At 43.9% G+C, this 22,449-nt stretch overlaps 1 protein-coding gene across 1 annotated transcript; it reads right to left on the bottom strand.

Moving 5' to 3' along the window:
• Window positions 1-2,195: 2,195 nt before the first annotated feature.
• dynlt4 (dynein light chain Tctex-type 4) lies at window positions 2,196-22,425 on the bottom strand. The gene is made up of 2 exons (XM_085977723.1): window positions 22,269-22,425; window positions 2,196-4,791 (listed from the first exon to the last, which is right to left on the bottom strand). The coding sequence occupies exon 2, from the start codon at window positions 4,771-4,773 to the stop codon at window positions 4,147-4,149; it is 627 nt and encodes a 208-aa protein (XP_085833849.1). The 5' UTR covers window positions 4,774-4,791; window positions 22,269-22,425; the 3' UTR covers window positions 2,196-4,146.
• Window positions 22,426-22,449: the final 24 nt, after the last annotated feature.

Here is a 22,449-nt window from a genome sequence, read left to right as displayed (position 1 = left end):
CTGATCGAAGTTTTCAGGATAATAAGGGGAACAGATATGGTCGATAGAGAGAAACTATTTCCGCTGGTTGGGGATTCTAGGACTAGGGGGCATAGTCTAAAAATTAGAGCCAGACCTTTCAGGAGTGAAATTAGGAAATACTTCTACACACAAAGGGCTAGAAATTCAGTAGGCTTTGCGCCCAGTTTTCGCCCAAAGAGGGCTTTTGCGCCACTTGCTGAGCTTTCGCCGATATTCAGCGCTGCGGTAATGGCGGCATTAGCCAGTAGCGCTGTGCCGCCACCGATGACGTCATCGGTGGCGCAGTGCCCCGCTACCGCCCCGCTACTGGCCCGACCACCATATTTAGTTGCGGCCGCCTCTTCCGCAGCGGCCGCAAACAGCGATCAGAAAACGGGGCCGTCCTGTAGCCTTAGTGGGGCGCTTTAAGGTGGAGGTGCGGCCGGCCGCTTTTTCGGCGGCCGCCTGCCCGCACCCCCTTCCCCGGCCTCCTCCACCCCCCCCCCCCGCGGCATTGCCGGCTGCTTTCTGCGAACCCGGCACTTCTCCGTGGTGCCGGGCTCATTTGCCGGCACTATCCAGCGGCGATCTCCCCGTTGCAGGCACCTCCCCCTTAAGAGAAGGAGGAGGCCTGCAGTACCGCAGCCTGCTGCTCCGCAGCGGGTGGCGCAGCGGCGCCTAGAGCGCTGAAATTCAGTTTCAGCGCCCCAAGTGGGGGCGGGCACACCCTGGAATAGCGCCCGGTTCCGACTTGGGGCGCAAAAACCGAATATCTGACGGGCGCAACTGGCTCCGCGCTGAGCGCTAACTTTTGGGCGCACGCCAGCTGACGGGCCCAAAGTGAATTTCTAGGCCAAAGGGTGGTAGAAGTTTGGAACTCTCTTCCGCAAATGGCAATTGATGCTAAATGAATTGTTAATTTTAAATCTGAGATTGATAGCTTTCTGTTAACCAAAGTTATTAAAGGATATGGGCCAAAGACAGGTATATGGAGTTAGGTTGCAGATCAGCCATGATCTCATTGAATGGCGGAGCAGTCTCGAGGGGCTGAATGGCCTACTCCTGTTCCTATGTTCCCGAGTGTTTATCAGCATGCAATCCTGGCCAGTAACAAGCGTAGTTTTAACTATTCAAGTTACACCCTCCGCCTAGCATCCTGATTGCACTGTTATCAAGTTCAGAGCTTCAGTAATCTTCTGATTACAGTAATAGGAAATGTACAGTAACAACATTCTCTTTAAAGCTTAGTCATTGAATTATTTTAGTTGCAATCCTCTACTGTCTATTCTCCACAGGGGCTTTGTTGAAGGTGCAATGCTACCCGGCTTGCTACCGACTAGAAATTCAAGGTCATAAATAATGCCTACCCATGAGCATTTTTCTTAGTTAAATATTGCAGATGTGTATTTAATCACGGAGTACATAGATGAATGTATTCAGTTGGTTATTAAAATCTTCATGAAAGAAGGAGCATGCATGTTTTCATGTATGCATTAAATTGAATGTTATCCATGATTTGAAAAAATAATAACCTCCTCATTCCCACGCCACCCCATCACCCCCCAAAGCCACGTCGCCCAGCAATTATGTAATTTGGTGAACTAGGAGACAACAGGGGATTGGTTTCTGCTTGAGATTGTTTCCTGCTTGGCTCACAACAGCTCACTGGTAAAATTTTCAGGGGTTGCGTACTTGGATTTCAGGGAAATGTCTAACCTCTGTGCCTTTGTTGATTCAATCTCTCCTGTGATTATTTCACCTTTTAAAACATAATTAAAGACCTTGCATTCGCTTATATAGAAAAAAATAATTCTGTTGTGTTACAGGGGGTCTGTGGAATTTTTATAACATGGGAGGGGAGCCTCAGAAGCAAAAAGGTTGAGAACCCTTGTTTGAGGTCATGGTTGCAGGCAGCCACACCTACAATTTCTGGATATAGCAAAGTGAGATTTGTCCCTGTAGGGTGGGATTTTGACATATCAGACAAACAGAAACTCTAATTATGAGGCTTTCTCAATGGGTTGTTTTAGAGACTCACAAGCACGCTGATGGGTTTCAATTAGTATCAGACGCTCAGCTGACAAAAAAAGATAAGGTTGTCTTTTTTACAGAAGGTGAACATCCTGATTCTTCACAAGTCATGGCTCGGAGGCAACATGCTGCAGCATAATTCAGAAATATACAATAAATAGAAATACATGGGAAAGATCTTTAATAGAATGGCAACAGTAAAACATTGGAGTGAGTGGTGTAGTACTTATGCACAGGTGTAATTTGTACACCAGACTCATGACATCACAAAATCTACCCTTTTCTTATTAGTGAAGCTTATATTCTGGAACCAAATTTTCACTCTATGTACTAAATATATAAAAGAATGAAAGACTTGGATTTATATAGCGCCTTTCACGACCACTGGACGTCTCAAAGCCCTTTACAGCCAATGAAGTACTTTTTGAAGTGTAGTCACTGTTGTAATGTAGTAAACGCAGCAGCCAATTTGCGCACAGCAAGCTCCCACAAACAGCAATGTGATAATGACCAGATAATCTGTTTTTTTTGTTATGTTGATTGAGGGATAAATACTGGCCAGGACACCGGGGATAACTCCCCTGTTCTTCTTCAAAATAATGGCATGGGATCTTTTATGTCCACCTGCGAGAGCAGACGGGGCCTCAGTTTAATGCCTCATCCGAAAGACGGCACCTCCGACAGTGCTGCGCTCCCTCAGCACTGCACTGGAGTGTCAACCTAGCTTTATGTGCTCAAGGCCCTGGAATGGGACTTGAACCCACAACCTTTTGACGCAGAAGGCGCGTGTGCTACCCCCTGAGCTGCAGCTGACACTGGGATACATTGATATGTTATACAAATATAATAACATAGTCATACATGCTAAAAGTTTCCAACGTAGAACACCTACCAGTCTCTAAGGCAATTTACTTGCTATCACTAGATGCTAGATATACAATATTTCATAATATCTGAATCAAGGTTTATAAAATGATCATATTCAGCTTTTTAGATTCTTTGCAAATTCTCCATAACAAGTATTTATGCACATACTTTAAGGTTCAAAATTTCTCTTTGACAACACAGGCAAAGTCTGCTAAATTATGCAGAAGATTTTATTCCTGATATCAATTAAATCCAATCCAGTGGCCTCTGCCCCCAGGATACTTTAGCAGCTGTTGGCATTGTGCCCAGCTGTCCCACATTTCCTTTCTGTTAAAGTAGACATCGATGTATTGGTCATCGACCTGAAACATTGACTCTGTTTCTCTCTCCACGGATGCTGCCTGACCTGCTGAGTATTTCCAGCATTTTCTGTTTTTTATTTCAGATTTCCAGCATCCGCAGTATTTCGCTTTTGTAGTAGTGATGTATTGGTGGAGTTTGCTGGCATATTAGAAAATTGTCCATCCTGTTCCCTGGAAATCGTCTGTGTGGCCAAGTGAGGATCTGAATCCAGCAACACATGTAAAATCCCAGTGCTTGTCGAGTGTATACTTTTGACACTCCTCCCCTGCAGGTATTTCACTTGTCATCACACATGCAACAAGACATTGAAATATATCAGCATGATGATGATACACAAGGCAGCTGTGTGACTAGCTGAGAGGGTACATCGTTGAACTCTTCCAGCAAAACTACACCATTGAGCAGTTCGAAGCAAAGTGTTGTTTTGAGAAGATTATATAAAAAGAGCAATGTGCCGGCAGCGGTCTGATAGAAGCTTCACAAGACTGGAAAAATTATGTTTCCATTACTTCCAATCTTAATGAAGCTGTCAAAGAAAATCTATTAAGAGGAGGCCAAGCACATTATCCATCCCAAGGGATGTGAAATTGGAGAATAAGTTACTTTAGGCCCGTCTCTACTTCCTAGCGATTGATTACAGCTTGTCATTAGCAAAACTCTAAGTAGGTTGCTTGTTTGCCATCTTGGTCTGGATATGGTATGGGGGCAGGGGCTTTTAAAGATAGTTTGATCTACTACAGGTATAGCCTCCGAGGATTAGAGAGTTTGGTTGTCATGACTAACTTTAGCCTCATTTAAAAGCATTGCATTTAGGGTTAGGCTTTAAGCAACTCAATAGGTCACTAGCCAAATATTCTAACAGGGCTGCCTGTTCAGGTAAGTTGGTTATTCAAAATACACACCATACACAGTTGCAACAGCAAAAAGCGAAGAGTTTTTGAAAGTGGCTGTCGCATAATTGTCAGTCGATGCATCCCACAGACAACGGCTGACGATTTGCATTCCCTGATCATTGAGCTGGCCTAGCACCACATTGCACACTAGCTTGTATCTCGGGGCATTGATATCCTTCACTTTCAACCTGATGTGGTCTGTCAAACTCTGCACTAGCTGTACACATGTTACAGGATTATATTTGTTGTTAGCCAAGTAGCTTGAAAGCGTGTCCTCCAAGACCTTGTGGACTTTGTAGGCATCAAACTTGCAGCCTTCATCTGGCTGGGCTTTGTAAGTGTTTTCGCACCTCACTTCTCTGATAGGTTGGTACAGAGGCAATCCAGAGAAACTGACCTGACCAGAGGTCATCCAGCTGATGGAATGCCTTTTGCCGAGCATCATCGAGCCTTTGCGAGAAAACAGATGACGTTTGCCGGCATGAACGTCCATGGACTGAGAACTTCTCCGAGTGGAAATGGAGCTCGCACGAGGGCGCGGTCCCAAACTCTGCCCAGACAGAGCCTGATTGAACTGAGCTAAAGCCTCTTGGGATAAAGGCATCTGCTTGGTTGTCATGGTGAACCGTATATTGATCTGTTCAAAGGATAAAAGATAAATCAACTTTCATTCAGTTTAATGGCTCTATCCGCCTTTTACTGAGTATTTTACCTCCTCACTTTTAATGCACTTTTAATATTATCTCCTGCAACATATATTATTCACTGTCTGACAGCATTGTGCCCCTAGATCTCTGCAAACACCATTCTTGAGCCATCTGTTAATATTTTATAATAGTGGCATAGAATGACTCACCCTCTGATCTCTCTTTGGTTCTCAGTCTTCACTCTGCACTTCCTTGTGTTGCAGGGTGTAAATTCAGACCTTATTTCAGGGCCACGCACTCCTATTTTTCTCTTATTTGCTTCTAGATTTTAAGCATTGGTTCTGACTTGTAACGAAATCACTTGAACAGAGGTCAGAATACAGGAACAATCTCCTGCCTCCCCCATAAGCAGAAAAGGAGGATAGAAAAGCAAACCAGATGGACAAAACACACAGGTAGGTGATGAATTTCTAGGCAGAAACTGATGGCTCATATAGGTAAACACACTGCCTGGTGTGGTATTGAATCATATAGCCAGAAGGATCCAGGTTAGATTGGCTAATCTGAACCAGAGGAATAGTAGAGATAATACAATGGCCCTCTGTGCCCATGGGAATGGTGGGGTGGTGGTGGGGTGGGGCGGTTAATCAGTCAGGTTTCCTATTCCTGATAGCTGTTATGTAACAAGTTTACATGCACAGAAGTAAGGTGAGGACAGAATGGCTGAGTATCCCACTTACTACTCAGGCTCAGGAGTAGGAATGGCTGCTAGGACAAGGCTACTGTGCTTCAGCACTGTCTTTGGGAGCCTTTGGGAGAGAAGGGCAGTGCTTAAAATCAACAGAAAGAATTGCCAGGTCTCTAAGAAGGGCAGAATCTGGGGTGGAAGAGAAGTTGTCACCTGGCCTTAGTTGAAAGCTGGAAGCTTTTGTATCTCTTTTTCCATTCTGGCATAAAAACAATCTTTCCCAGCTCTCTCGGATACAGATTGTACACATTACCCAGTTTAAAACACTGACGTGACCAATCTGGGTGGATGGGGATCCGTAGTGAACCTACAACTTAGACACACTTTCCTTCTGGACTCACCTGCACAACCTCTTTATTCATAGAATGGCTATTCTTCTGCCACTAAAGAATGACCTACAAGGGACAAGTGACCATAATATGATTGAATTTTACATTAAGTTTGAGAGTGATGTAGTCCAATCTGAAACTAAGGTCTTCAATCTAAACAGAGGAAACTACAAGGGTATGAGGGACAAGCTGGCCAGGGTAGATTGGGAGACCACACTGAAAGGTATGAAGGTGGACATACAATGGCTAATATTCAAGGAAATAATGCATAATTTGCAACAAACATATTCCTGTAGGGCATAAAACCCCAAAAAGAAAAGTGATCCAACCATGGCTAACAAAAGAAATTAAAGCTAGTATTAAGTCAAAGGAGGAAGCTTGTAAAGTTGTCAGAAAAAGCGGTCAGCCTGAGGATTGGGATCTTTTTAGAAATCAGCAAAGGGGGACCAAGAAATTGATAAAGAAAGGGAAAATGGAATATGAGCATAAACTAGCGAAAAATATAAAAATGGATTGTAAAAGCTTCTATAGGTATGTGAAAAGGAAAAGACTGGCGAAGGTAAACGTAGGTCCTTTACAGTCAGAGACAGGAGAATTTATAATGAGGAATGAGGAAATGACAAAGAAATTAATAAATATTTTGTTTCTGTCTCCACAGAGGAAGACACAAAAAACCTCCCAGAAATATGAGAAAACCAAGGGTGTGGCAAGAATGAGGAACTTAAAGAAATTATTATTCGTAAAAAAACAGTACTAGCAAAATTAATGGGACTATAAGTCGATAAATCCCAAGGACCGGATGACCTACATCCTAGGGTTTTGAAAGAGGTGGCCATTGGGATAGTGGATGCATTGGTTGTCATCTTCCAAAATTCTATAGATTCTGGAACGGTTTCTGCAGATTGGAGGATAGCAAATGTAACCCCGCTATTTAAGAAAGGAGGGAGAGAGAAAATGGGGAACTACAGACCTGTTAGCCTCACATCAGTAGTTGGGAAAATGCTGGAATCTATTATAAAGGATGCAATAACTGGGCACTTAGAAACTAATAGTAAGATTGGGCAGAGTCAACATGGATTTATGAAAGGAAAATCTTGTTTGATAAACCTATTGAAGTTCTTTGAGGATGTAACTAGTGGAGTAGACAAAGGGGAACCGGTGGATGTGGTGTATCTGGATTTTCAAAAGGCCGTTGATAAGGTCCCACACAAAAGATTGGTGAACAAACTTAGGGCACATGGAATTGGGGGTAATATACTAGCATGAATTGAGTATTGGCTAACAGACAGAAAACAAAGAGTAGGGATAAACGGGTCTTTTTCAGGATGGCAGGCTGTGACTAGTGGGGTACCGCAAGGATCGGTGCTTGGGCCCCAGCTATTCACAATCTATATCAATGATTTGGATGAGGGGACTAAATGTAACATTTCCAAATTTGCTGATGATACAAAGCTAGGTGGCAGTGTCAGTTGTGAAGAGGCTTCAAGGGGATCTCGACAGGCTCAGTGAGTGGGCGAGAACCTGGCAGATGGAATATAATGTGGATAAATGTGAAGTTATCCACTTTGATAGAAAAAACAGAAAGGCAGAGTATTTCCTAAATGGTGAAAGATTGGGGTATGCAGATGCTCAAAGGGACCTGGGTGTCCTTGTACATGAGTCACTGAAAGTGAATGTGTAGGTGCAGCAAGCCATTAGGAAGGCAAATGGTATGCTGGCCTTCATTACAAGAGGATTTGAGTACAGGAGTAAAGAAGTCTTACTCCAATTATATAGGGCCTTGGTGAGACCACACCTGGAGTACTGTGTACAATTTTGGTCTCCTTACTTAAGGAAGGATATACTTGCCATAGAGGGAGTGCAACAAAGGTTCACGAGATTGATTCCTGGGATGGCGGGACTGTCGTATGAGAAGAGATTGAGTAAACTAGGCCTGTATTCTCTTGAATTCAGATGAATGAGAGGAGATCTCATTGAAGCATACAAAATTATTACAGGGCTTAATAGGGTGGATGCTGGGAGAATGTTTCCCTTGGCTGGGGAGTATAGAACCAGGGGCCACAGCCTTAGGATAAAGGGTAGGCCATTCAGGACTGAGCTGAGAAGAAATTTCTTCACACAGAGGGTGGTGAATCTTTGGAATTCTCTACCCCAGAGGGCTGTGGAGGCTCCGTCATTAGGTATATTCAAAACAGAAGTCGATAGATTTCTGACTAGTAAAGGCATCAAGGGATATGGCAATAGGGCCGGTGAATGGAGTTGAAGTAGAAGATCAAAATTGTATGGCAGAGCAGGCTCGAAGGGCCGAATGGCCTACTCCTGCTCCTAATTCTTATGTTCTTATGTACAAGTAATACTTATAACATTTCCCAGAGACTGAGTTGTTATTTGTACAGCTGCACACTCTTATCTTTGCTCCTCGCTGCTCCCATATTCCAATTATAGACTAAGTAAATACTGCATTACATGGGATGGACTTACTATGCATAGTGCATAAGGAATGACATTAATGTCAGCCCTGGTTCAGTCAGAGTACTCTCATCTTTGATTCAGAAGGTCATAGGTTCCAAGCCCTTTCCATGATTTAAGCACATAATCTAGGCTGATGCTTCAGTGCAGTACCTTAGTACTTAGGTAGTACTCATTGTTGGACCTACTGTCTTTTGGATGAGACAATAACCCTGCATACTCTCTCAGATGGATGTAAAAGATCCTGTGATGCTATTTGAAGATGTTTGGGGGCAAATTCTCCTGGTCAGTATTTATCACTCAATTGCCACCAACAAAAAACAAGTTAACTGTTCATTATATTCATTCTATTTTGTGGGACTTTTCTGTGGGCAAATTGGCTTCTGTATTTGCTTACCAAACAATAGTGACTACACTTCAAAGGCAATTCATTGGCTGTAAAACACACTGAGATGCTCTGAAGATGTGAAAGGTATATGAATGTAAGTTTTTTCTTTCTGTCAGCCGAAGCAAGACATGCTTAAAAGTGGTTGAGGTAGAAAACAGTATGTGTAGTGTCAGAGATATTAAAATTCCTGACCCCTGCTCTGTACCTGGGAACCAACACAATAAAAAAGCCCTTAAATGGCGGAGAGCAAATTGCTGTCAGATATTCCGTTGCTTCTGCTTTATCTACTCGCTTCAAACTGAGACAGTGTATGAAAGAAAGAAAAAAAAGACTTGCATTTATATAGCGCATTTCACAACCTCAGGACGTCCCAAGGCGCTTTACAGCCAATGAAGTACTTTTGAAAGGTAGTCACTGTCATAATGTAGGAAACGCGGCAGCCAATTTGTACACAGCAAGCTCCCACAAACAGCAATGTGATAATGACCAGATAATCTGTTTTTGTGATGTTGGTTGAGGGATAAATGTTGGCCAGGACACCGGGGATAACTCCCCTGCTCTTCTTCAAAATAGTGCCATGGGTTCTTTTACATCCACCTGAGAGAGCAGACGGGGCTTCAGTTAAACATCTCATCCGAAAGATGGCACCGCCAACAGTGCAGCACTCCCTCAGTACTGCACTGGAATGTCAGCCTAGATTTTTGTGCTCAAGTCTCTGGAGTGGAACTTGAACCCACAATCCTTCTGATTCAGAGGCAAGAGTGCTACCCACTGAGCCATGGCTGACTAAGGTAGCATGGGACACATGCTCATTATTCTGTGTCAAGTATTGTGTCGTGACTAAAGAGTACTTATCAATGCTGATTCATGTTATCTCTCAGATCCTGTCTCCCTTACATTTCTTTTTATTTATTATTCAATAGTTGATTCACAAAAAAACCTCCTCTAGCAATTGTCCTGAACCAAGTGCTTCTGTGTTGTGGAGAAATCCAGTCTAAGATTGTATTTTGTCAAAAGTGGGAGAACATGGGTAGCTGAATGAGGGAAGGATGATAATTTTACAGGCAGCTTCCAGGGAACTTTGGCACACAAACATAAAAACATATATTTGGCACTTTTATTGATATACCTAAAGTTCTCAAGAATGTTTAGCTTAAAAGAATACACGTTGATGAGTGATGGCTAGAGTAAATAAATTAAGTGGTGCAGAATGGATCGTGTACAAAACCAGTAATAGCGGCACAAGTGAGTTATGGGGCTAGAAATTTGGCTGCGCAGCATCCATCTAAGCCCCCAATATGGCAGACAGGGCGCGTATGCACACTTCTGGCTGGAAGTGCGCTGCCCGCCATATTGGTAGAGGAGGTCGTGCTGGTGGTAGGAGCGCACGCTAGCAACATTCTGAGCTCTGCATAATGTATTCAAATTATTTATTGCGCAAAGCTGTCGTAAGCATGCCTACAATGAGAGCCATGGTGGCACAAGGATATTATTGAACAATTTGCTAGTGCTGTTGGGGAGGGTTTAAACTAAAATGGCAGGGGGTTGGGAACCTGTGCAGGGAGACAGAGGAAAGGGAAGCAAGGATAGAAGCACAAGACAGGAAAGAGAAAAGCAAAAGTGGCAGTCTGAGAAATCAAGGGTTTAAATCAAATATGGCCACAGTAACTAATAATTCTAAAAGGTCTAAGAGTGTTAAAAAAACAAGCCTGAAGGATTTGTGTCTTAATGCAAGGAGCATTCATAATAAGGTGGATGAATTAGCTGCGCAAATAGATGTAAATGGATATGATATAATTGGGATTACGGAGACATGGCTCCAGGGTGACCAAGGCTGGGAATTCAACATCCAGGGGTATTCAATATTCAGGAAAGACAGGCAAAAAGGAAAAGGAGGTGGGGTAGCATTGCTGGTTCAAGAGGAGATTAACACAATAGTAAGGAAGGATATTAGCTCTGATGATGTGGAATCTGTATGGGTAGAGCTGAGAAATACCAAGGGGCAGAAAACGTTAGTGGTAGTTGTATACAGACCCCAAACAGTAATGCTGAGGTTGGGGATGGCATTAAACGGGAAATTAGAGATGCATGCAATAAGGGCACAGCAGTTATCATGGATGACTTTAATCTACATATAGATTGGGCTAACCAAATTAGTAACAATATTATGGAGAAGGAATTCCTGGAGTGTATACGGGATGGTTTCCTGGGCCAATATGTCGAGGAACCAACTAGAGATAAGGCCATCTTAGACTGGGTGTTATGTAATGAGAAAGGATTAATTAGCAATCTTGTTGTGCGAGGCCCCTTGGGGCGGAGCGATCATATGATAGAATTCTTCATTAAGATGGAGAGTGAAGTATTTGACTCAGAGGCTAGGGTCCTGAATTTAAATAAAGGAAACTACGATGGTATGAGGCGCGAATTGGCTAGGATGGATTGGGGAACGTTAATTAAAGGGTTGACAGTGGATAGGCAATGGCAAACATTTAAAGATCACATGGATGAACTACAGAATTTGTTCATCACTGTTTGGCATAAAAATAAAACAAAGAAGGTGACTCAACCATGGGTAACAAGGGAAATTAGGGATAGCATAAGATCCAAGGGGAGGACATATAAATTGGCCAGGAAAAGCAGCAAACCTGAGGATTGGGAGCAGTTTAGGATTCAGCAAAGGAGGACAAAGGGATTAATTAAGAGGGGGGAAATAAAGTATGAGAGTAAGCTTGCAGGGAACATAAAAACTGACTGTAAAAGCTTCTATAGATGTGTGAAGAGAAAAAGATTGGTGAAGTCAAGCGTAGGTCCCTTGCAGTCAGAATCAGGGGAATTTATAATGGGGAACAAAGAAATGGCAGACCAATTAAATACATACTTTGGTTCTGTCTTCACAAAGGAGGACACAAATAACCTCCCAGAGATGTCGGGGAACATAGGTGACATGAATCTTGTCATTCATGTGGAAATGTCTTCTGAAATAATACTGGGCGGCCTGCTGGTGGCGCTGTCCAGGGAGAGTATAAATACACTGGCATGGGCCCAACTTGCTCAGGACATTCTGTTACAGGAACTAGTGAAGGACACAACTACATCTCCATGGTGTAAAACAGTTGATTAAAGCTTTGACCAAGTGCCTAGTAGTTTTCTTACATCAATAGGGTCTAATGAGAAGGAGGAACTGAATGAAATCAGTATTTGTAGGGAAATGGTGTTAGGGAAATTGACGGGATTGAATGCTGATAAATCCCCAGGGCCTGATAATCTACATCCTAGGGTACTTAAGGAAGTGGCCCTAGAAATAGTAGATGCATTGCTGGTCATCTTCCAAAATTCTATAGACTCTGGAAAAGTTCCCATGGATTGGAGGGTAGCTAATGTAACCCCACTATTCAAAAAAGGTGGTAGAGAGAAAACGGGGAATTATAGACTGGTAAGCCTGACATCGGTAGTGGGGAAAATGCTAGAGTCCGTTATAAAAGATGTAATAGCAGAGCACTTGGAAAACAGTGACAGGATCGGACAAAGTCAACATGGATTTACAAAAGGTAAATCATGTTGACTAATCTACTGGAATTTTTTGAGGATGTAATTGGTAGAATAGATAAGGGAGAACCAGTGGATGTGGTGTATTTGAACTTTCAGAAGGCTTTTGATAAGGTCCCGCATAAGAGATTAGCATGTAAAGTTAAAGCACATGGGATTGGGGGTAAGGTACTGACTTGGATAGAGAACTGGTTGGCAGACAGGAAGCAAAGAGTTGGAATAAACGGCTCTTTTTCTGAGTGGCAGGCAGTGACTAGTGGGGTACCGCAGGGATTGGTGCTAGGACCCCAGCTATTCACAATATATATTAATGATCTAGACGAGGGAACTAGATGTAATATCTCCAAGTTTGCAGATGACACAAAGCTGGGTGGGCGTGTGTGCTGTGAGGAGGATGCCGAGAAACTCCAGTATGATTTGGACAGGTTGGGTGATTGAGCAGATGCATGGCAGATGCAGTATAATGTGGATAAATGCGAGGTTATCCACTTTGGTGGCAAAAACAGGAAGGCAGATTATTATCTGAATGGCAGTAGATTGGGAGAAGGGGAAGTGCAACGAGACCTGGGTGTCCTTGTGCACCAGTCGCTGAAGGTAAGCATGCAGGTGCAGCAGGCGGTTAAGAAGGCAAATGGTATGTTGGCCTTCATAGCGAGAGGATTCGAGTATAGGAGCAAGGATGTCTTGCTGCAGTTGTACAGGGCCTTGGTGAGACCACACCTTGAGTATTATGTGCAGTTTTGGTCGCCTTATCTGAGGAAGGATGTTCTTGCCATGGAGGGAGTGCAGCGAAGATTCACCAGATTGATACCTGGGATGGCAGGAATGACGTATGAGGAGAGATTGGGTCGATTGGGCTTATATTCGCTGGAGTTTAGAAGAATGAGAGGGGATCTCATTGAAACTTATAAAATTCTAACAGGACTAGACAGACTAGATGCAGGAAGGATGTTCCCGATAGCGGGGGAGTCCAGAACCAGGGGTCACACTGTAAAGATAAGGGGTAAGCCATTTAGGACTGAGATGAGGAGGAATTTCTTCACCCAGAGAATGGTGAACCTGTGGAATTCTCTACCATAAAAGGCAGTTGAGGCCAATTCATTAAATATATTCAAGAAGGAGTTAGATATATTTCTTAAGGCTAAAGTGTTCAAGGGGTATGGGGAGAAGGCAGGGACAGGGTACTGAGTTTGGATGATCAGCCATGATCTCATTAAATGGCGGAGCAGGCTCGAGGGGCCGAATGGCCTATTCCTGCTCCTATCTTCTATGTTTCTATGTTTCTCTTCTTCCAGCATGTCAGTTCTCCAGCAAACTGCTCCACAGTTTTAAAATTGGATAGACTGCTTCAGACAGTAGATGTAGTCCAATCTGTCCTCACCCATACATTTACTCTTCTAGCAGGGGAGATTGGCTATGATCAGACCTGACAACCCTGGACAATATTCTTCTCCATATCCACGAGTGCTGAGGCAAACTGTAGCTTTTCTACTGTTGCCTTGGTTAAGCTCAATTAGCTCAGTCCAGACCAGGGATTGAACCCGAGATTGGTATTTCCCTCTACACCTCCTTTACTGGGCTAAAGTAACAAGCGTTGCCAAGAATATCACAATCCTGTGTATATCAAAGGAAGCTAACATGTTACAACAGGAAAATGCCATAGTAATGTTTCAACTTGTTTATTCATTCAGCAACCTAATATACTGATTTGAATTGCACTTAAGAAACATCTCGGTCTAGCAATTCCTGCCAGGCCACTGCACTGCTGGGATCATGACTGGGCGGGACATCTGGCTGCCAAGTCTGGCTGCCAACTGATCCCATCGCAAATCCCAGGATTAGTGCATTTGCATATTGTGAAGCAGGTAGGGAATATGGAGGTGAAATTGATCTTGGGTGGTAACGCAAAAAGAGTGACAGCAAATCCATCGTCCATTTTACACTCCGCCTGATTTTCTTTTCCATCGGGAGGGAGGAGTGTAAAACAGGGTGCCGATTCGTGATCAACCATTTTGCGCTACTGCCCAAGACGAGTTTTACCCCCTACAAGACCCTGCCACACCCGAGTTATGACAAGAGGGGAAGGAAAATCATGGGGAGGCAGAGAGGGAGTGCAACACCCGCCTGCCCAGGGAGCTGGATGTGGGGAAAAGGGAAGGAAAACTCAAGGTGAGAGTGTAGAGAAGTGGTGCAGCGGCAGGCTATGTAGGTCTTGCTGTTTAATGAGGCAATAGCAGTAATCAGGCAGGACTTACATATACAGTGAACGCAAGGCAGCAAGCAAACTTCAGGCAAGCGGTTCTTCTGCATCTTATCTGGATGTACTCTTGAGTGAGACACAGGGGAGGAAAATGGCTTGTTTTGGGTGGCAAGAAGTCTGTAGTGTGCACCATGTGGAGTGAGGCAGCAGTGGCGGTCAGTGCCACATTGCTGACCGCAAGGGCTGTAGTGCAGGAAGAAGTTCAACAACCTGAACAGGGCAGCCGGGTAAGTTAACTCCTTCCTATTTTCTTTAAACACGCTTTAGTTATATTGTAGCAGACACACACACCCTAACTTCACAGTGGTCAAGGTGGTATAGTGTGTGTTGTGTATGTAACCTGTTCCACCTTAAGAGAGCTTAAGCCTGTTCCACCTTAAGAGATGTACTACTTTCTCAGGCTGCAGTAGACGTAATACCGGGGGTGAACACACCGGTATATAAGCACTGTGCAGTAATCTTGTATTCAGTGTAGTCCCTACCTCCAACCAGTAAAGACCTGTTTTATTGTTACTGATTAAGTCTGAGTATTAATTACTTGAACAACTCACAGACTTAACACTGGCGACGAGTCAGGTTCTTACCCTGCGGCAGTTATTCCACGGCGGCTTCGTCCACAGACAGGACGTTGAAGAGAGGTTTCAAATCTCACCACCCCACTGGAAGCGACAGGCATTAGGACCCTGAAGCCTCCATCAGCGACTGAAAACTGGAGGACAGAAGACATCCTGCAGCTTCTTTTTCAATCTCGGTGGTGGGTAAGCCAAGCAGCGTTGGCTGCAAAGACAGGGCTGGGGGAAGTCGGAGGTATAAGGGCCATCGATCGAAATCCCTGATAAGGGCCGCACTCGGGCTGAAAGGCACAGTGTCGGCAGACACTGAAGGCGCGAGAGCCGCGGTGAAAAGCGCGGGCCATCGATCGCGGCGGAGATAAGGGCCGCACTTGGGGCTGAAGGGAGACGGCGTCGGGGGACGGGTGAAGACCGCCAAGCGCGGGAAAACCGCCATTTTGTGGGCGGAGGACGACGGCAAGAGCGGGAAGCCGCCATCTTGGATAGCAGTAAAAAAAAAAAAATCTGAGAAATTGCAAATCTGATAAAGTACTACAATGCCTAAACACGGGAATATTAGCAACTTTGATAGTGACATCGAAGATTGGGCCATATATGTTGAAAGAGTAAAAAATTATTGTAAGGCCAATAAAATTCGTGAGGCTGATAAAGCACTAACATTATTAAATTTAATGGGTGCGAAGACATACGGGCAATTGAAACACCTGTTATCACCAGATGAACCAGCGGATAAGACGTTCGATGAGATTGTTACTGTCCTGAAAGATCATCTAAACCCCACGCCGCTGATGCTAGCGGAACGATTTAAATTTTACGACAGAAGGCAGCTACAGCATGAAAGCAATGCTGAATATTTGCTGGAATTGCGTAAATTAGCGAAATATTGCCAGTTTGGAACGGGACTGACAGATGCACTACGAGACAAATTTGTGTGTGGTTTATTTAAACAGGATACACAAAAGCGACTGCTCGAGGAGAATGAGCTGACGCTTGAGAAGGCGGTCACTATGGCAGCAGCACACGAAGCCGCAGCGAGAGGCACGGCAGTAATGCAGCTACAGTCACCGGAGCTCAGTGCACACAAATTGGGTGTGAGTTCTGGCAAATGTTATCGTTGTGGAAAGACAACGCATGATCAGAACCAGTGTTGGTTTAAAAACCAAGAATGTAGAACTTGTGGTAGGCTTGGGCATATAGCTAGAGTATGCAGGTCAGGGAAGAAGACCAGCAACAAGAAGTCACCGCAAGGAAAATACGCAAAAGTACACAAGGTGGCCGAACAGGAGTCCGATTCAGACGCTAGCAGTAATGAACTGGCTAGCTTAAGGGTACTCAATGTTGGTAAGGGTGCAGACCTCCAGACAATTTGGGTTACTCTTCATATAGAAGGAGTCCAAGTAAAAATGGAATTGGACACTGGATCGGCATTGTCGGTCATGAATAAGAAAGATTACAGAAGGTTATTCCAACATATTCCCCTACAGGATACGGAGATTATATTGACAACCTACACGGGGCAGAGAGTGTACCCCATCGGGACAATAAAGGTTGCAGTGGCCAACAAGGACGAAGGAAGTCAAATAATGGACTTATATGTGCTACCGGAGGGAGGTCCACCACTACTAGGCCGGGAGTGGTTTAGAAACATAAATATGGACTGGCATTCGCTAAAAGCCATAAAGAGTGAGAACTCAGTGCAGATAATCAGCCCAGACTCTAGAACTGATGATGGTAAGACCAACCCATGTGCAAAAGACAAAGTTTCAGCACAGAATTCCACTGAGCAACAACAACATAGTTTAACTGTGGATTCTGAGTCTGGCAAGTCTACTGATGTGCCCATTTCTGAGGGACACCGGGCTCGAACTCAACTCCATTTCAAACTACAACAGCAATTAGAACAAATGCTTCGCCGTTTTGAGCAAGAGTTGAATGCAACGAAAGAGTTCTTTGATATAGAGTTGGAGAATCTGGAAAGACAACAGAAGCAGCTGATGGAGAAAATGGAGCAGGAGCACACAAAACGTCTGATGTCAGAGGAGTTAACGATCAGCCAACTCCTGCATATGCTGAAGGACAGGACTCTGAAATGGGAAAAACTTGAACACGAACTTCAATATTCAAACGAAAGGGGTTCGGAGCTCTCAAAGGTTATTGGAAGAGCTGAGGTGGCAACACAGACTGAGATGACTGCAACAGAGCAGCCCTTGGATGCCAAAAGTACGCTGACTCACGTCAACGTAGAACAACAGACCGCTGAAACAGCTGCTCCGGTAGAGGGATTGAATAGTCCGATCAATCAATCTCCAAAGGAAGTTGAAGTATTAAAATCACAAATGAGGTCACTAGTAAACGACTTGCTGAAAGCCCAGAAAAAGCTGGATGCAGAGGTACACATGAAGAAGTCTCTTCAGGAAAGATGTCTGGATTTGGAACAAGAGCTGGCTAACGTCCAGCTGGGTATGGAGGAAATAGACGACCCTCTCGCTGACCTGTCGGACGACTCCGAATATTACTATGTCCTGTCCTGCCCAACTTGTAACTTCGACTCCCACCATACAGAAATCATGGAGGAGCACCGAAAGTCTACGGAACATCGGGAGAAGGTGGCTCTACTACGAAAAAAGGAGGAAGAGAAGGAGGAACTGCGCATGCAGCTGGCAGCTGTGGCAGCTGACAATGGAGCCCAGAGAGTCTCCAAGAAGCAGAAAAGGAAAAGTAAAAACAGAAGATGACCCATCTGAACCATTATCACCTCTACCAGATCACACACGTGGTCCCTCCGAACGGAGCCAAATCAGTTCGGAAGTTCAAGCTGTTAAATCCATGAAAGGACTATTGAATGAGTAACGTGAACCGACTACACCACAGAGATTGAATCTGTGAACTGTTTTCCGCAGAGACTGAATCTGTGATCTGTTTTGACATGAAGTTATATATGTATATATGTTATTATGTTACGTTAAACATGAAGTTATATATGTATATCTGTTATTACGTTAGGTTAAATGGGGGGATGACTATAAAGCTAAGAAGGGAGGAGTGTTGTGTATGTAACCTGTTCCACCTTAAGAGAGCTTAAGCCTGTTCCACCTTAAGAGATGTACTACTTTCTCAGGCTGCTGTAGACGTAATACCGGGGGTGAACACACCGGTATATAAGCACTGTGCAGTAATCTTGTATTCAGTGTAGTCCCTACCTCCAACCAGTAAAGACCTGTTTTATTGTTACTGATTAAGTCTGAGTATTAATTACTTGAACAACTCACAGACTTAACAGTGTGTACCAGTGATCCCTGGTACCATCACTCTCCCAAATGCAACCTGTAAGCAGACCTTCTCTCACAGTGCCCTACGCAAGCATACGCTACCAATCCTCACCTCACCTGTCATTGCTTGCTTGCAGCACCTGTCATCCCCTTATGTCTCTTAGACTTCTGATAGCACCCATTGCCCAGCTTTGCGTGCAACTCACTTGGCTTTCAATCTATTTTGTTCTGGCAAAAGAAAGTCACCCATAAAGCCCAGGGATCTTAGGCTGCAAGCGGTTATCTCTCCCCTTATGACTTCAGTTCTATCCCACATGGAGAAGAAGCACTCCAGCTCCTGAGAAAGCAAGGCAGATCTAGTTGTGGACAGAGATATAGGAGGGCCTGTAGCACCTATTGGTGTGTCTGGACCATCTGTTGCTTCTCAATCCCATGGTGGGGGAGCACAGGCAACCTTGCAAGCAAACTTTTTGTGTTCTTTCAACTGTAGCTCAGCACACTGTAACCTCTCTTTTTTCCCTAGATGTAACACAACACAAATCCAGAGAAGAGGAGGAAGAAATTCTGCCTGGCCCCTCTGCTTCAGGTTAATTTATCCAATCCTCACACACACCATCAATCACCGTCCTCTCTTGCACTCACCAGCCCAGAGAGAAAGAGAGAGAGATCCACATGGGGAAAGCTAGATACAATCGGAGGCCATTCGGCCCATCATGCCTGTAAACGTTGGTAGAGCTATCCAATTAATTCCACTCTCCTGCCCTGTATTTTTTTTTCCCTTCAGGTATTTATGCAATTCCCTTTTAAAAGTTACTATTGAATTTACTTCCACCACCTTTTCAGGCAGTGCATTCCAGATCACAACATCTCACTGTGTAAAAAAGTGTTTCTGGATGTCACCTCTCGTTCTTTCATCAATCACCTTAAATCTGAGTCTTCTGGTTATCGACCCTTCTGCCACTGAAAACCGTTTCTCCTTATTTACTCCATCAAAACCTTTCATGACTTTGAACACCTCCAACAAATCTCCTCTTAACCTTCTCTGCGCTAAGGAGAACAACCCCAGCTTCTCCAGTCTCTCCACATAACTGAAGTCCCTCTTCCCTGGTACAATTCTAGTAAAGCTCTTCTGCACCCTCTCTAAGGCCTTGACATCCTTCCTAAAGTGTGATTCCCAGAATTGAACACAATACTCCAGCTGAGGGCTAACTAGTGTTTTATAAAGGTTAAGCATAACTTCCTTGCTTTTGTACTCTATGCATAGAAACATAGAAAAATAGGACCAGGAGTAGGCCGTTCGGCCCTTCGAGCCTGCTCCGCCATTCAATATGATCATGGCTGATCCTCTATCTCAATACCATATTCCCGCTCTCTCCCTATACCCCTTGATGCTTTTTGTGTATAAAAATCTATCTATCTCCTTCTTAAATATATTCAGTGACTTGGCCTCCACAGCCTTCTGTGGTAGAGAATTCCACAGGTTCACCACCCTCTGAGTGAAGACATTTCTCCTCATCTCAGTCCTAAATGTCCTACCCCGTATCCTGAGACTGTGACCCCTCGTTCTAGACCCCCAGCCAGGGGAAACATTCTCCCTGCATCCAGTTTGTCTAGCCCTGTCAGAACTTTATACGTTTCAATGAGATTCCCCTCTCATTCTTCTAAACTCTAGTGAATACAGGCCTAGTCGACCCAATCTCTCCTTATACGACAGTCCTGCCATCCCAGGAACCAGTCTGGTGAACCTTCGCTGCACTCCCTCTATGGCAAGTATATCCTTTCTTAGGTAAGGAGACCAAAACTGCACACAGTACGCCAGGTGTGGTCTCACCAAGGCCCTGTACAACTGTAGTAAGACATCCTTGCTCCTGTACTCAAATCCTCTTGCAATGAAGACCAACACACCATTTGCCTTCCTAACTGCTTGCTGCACCTGCATGTTTGCTTTTAGTGACTGGTGTACAAGGACACCCAGGTCCCTTTGTACATCAGCATTTCCCAATCTATCACCATTTAAATAATACTCTACCTTTCTGTTTTTCCTACCGAAGTAGATAACTTCACATTTATCCACGTTATACTGCATCTGCCATGTATTTGTCACTCAACTTGTCTAAATCGCCTTGAAGCCTCTTTGCATCCTCCTCACAACTCACAATCCCACCTAGTTTCGTGTCGTCAGCAAACTTGGAAATATTACATTTAGTTCCTTCATCCAAATCATTGATATATATTGTGAATAGCGGGGGCCCAAGCATTGATCCCTGCGGTAACCCACTAGTCACCGCCTGCCACCCTGAAAATGTCCCATTTATTCCTACTCTCTGTTTCCTGTCTGTTAACTAATTTTCAATCCATGTCAGTATGTTACCCCCTTTATTTATAAAGCCAAGGATCCCATATGCTTTTTTAACTGCCATCTTAACTTGTCTTTGCCACCTTGAAAGATTTGTGTAAATACACCTCCGGGTCTCTCTGTTCCTGCACCCCCTTTAAAATTGCACCATTTAGTATCAATGCGATACTGTTACTAGGCGTAGCACCAAGCACAAGGGAGCTGGAGTGAGGAGTGGAAGTGCAGGTTTACTGTGCTGAGCGAAGGCTCAGGAGATGTCAGCCCCTGATGAAGAGCCTGCTGACTCCAATATCAGGGGTCCTGCTCTGAATAGAATGGTGCTGAACGAACATCACAACCCTATGGAGGTATTGAGGCTAATCTCAGAGGACGTGAGGCAGATGGCAGGGGTCACGGTGGAGTCCAATGCCATCCACTGTGGCCTGCATATGTAATTAGAAGGAGACAAGCCCAGGTTGCTCAGGCAGTTGAAGTAGAGGTGTAGCCTGCTGCAGAGTGATCCCAGAATTCAGCTGCTTCACATCAGTCCCAACATGCACTGAATTACTTTTGAAAGGCATTTACTGTTATTATATAGGCAAATTCGACAATTAATTTGCACACAGCAAGTGAGGCACATGACCAGTAAATCTGCTTTGATGGTTTTGGTTGAAAGAGGAATATTAGCCAGGACACTGGGAGCGCTCCCTCCTCTTCTTTAAATAGTATCACAGGATTTTTTGCATCTACCTCAACAGACAAATGGAAATTAAGTTTAATGCCTCATCCAAAAGAAATCACCCCTCAGCACTCTACTAAGACATCAACCTAGATTATGTGCTCAAATCCTGGACAGGGATTTAAATCCACAACCTCTGGCCTCAGAGGTTAGTAATTGAGCCATGGTCTTGACATATTATGTACTATTCCCGCTACTCGCCAGATTATCTACCCCTCAGGCTTTTGACAGTGATTACTCTTGATCTAAGATGCTCACTTTAAAATACAGGAATGGCTTGATCCAATTTTTCCTCACCTCATTCCCCTGACAATACAGCTGAAGTGTTGAACCTGGCACTTGCTGAATTGTGGAGAGTAACGCAGTGCATTGCACCTCCACTTTATGCTAAAAGTTACACATTGAGTATTAATGCTCATTGGCATGCATGTGTGAATGTCTACACAAAGCTTGAATGTTGCCTACTCCTGCTCCTATCTTCTATGTTTCTATTACCTTGCTGCAATGTGTTTCAACAAAACTAAGCTGTAAAATAAAGAAGAATAGTATTATTCAACAAAAGCAATGCATTTTTCTTGCACTGATTCCTAGATAATACCTTTTCAACCTTTTATTTGAGATTATACAGATCACTTCATCCACTCTTCACGTGAGGGGAAATTTGTAATTAAAAACAAAACTCTAATGGGGTAAGAATTAAATACAGTACAATATCCAACTGTTTTTAACACTGTAAAACTCTTTTGATAGAAATGTTTACCAGCAAGGAAGTTAAACAGTCTTACCCTGGAAAAAAAGTGAAGGCAACAAACCTCTGATAATTTTCTACAGTCCAAGTTAAAAATGAATTAAGGCTCCTCCAAAACCGTACTTGCTGCTGTGACCAACGTAGAAGCAGTCCTGTTGAAAACTGTGGCTAATAATAATGTTTTACATTTCCATGGGGATGTTATCAGCTCTCTTTGAGCCTCCTAAAATGACTGCAAAAGAAAA

Source organism: Somniosus microcephalus, chromosome 3 (assembly GCF_052327205.1).
Source record: "Somniosus microcephalus isolate GS21.2 chromosome 3, FLI_Smic_1.0, whole genome shotgun sequence".
Classification (NCBI taxonomy): Eukaryota; Metazoa; Chordata; class Chondrichthyes; order Squaliformes; family Somniosidae; genus Somniosus; species Somniosus microcephalus.
The sequence above is the reverse complement of the archived record's forward strand: the minus strand, read 5'-3'. Positions and strand labels throughout refer to the sequence as shown.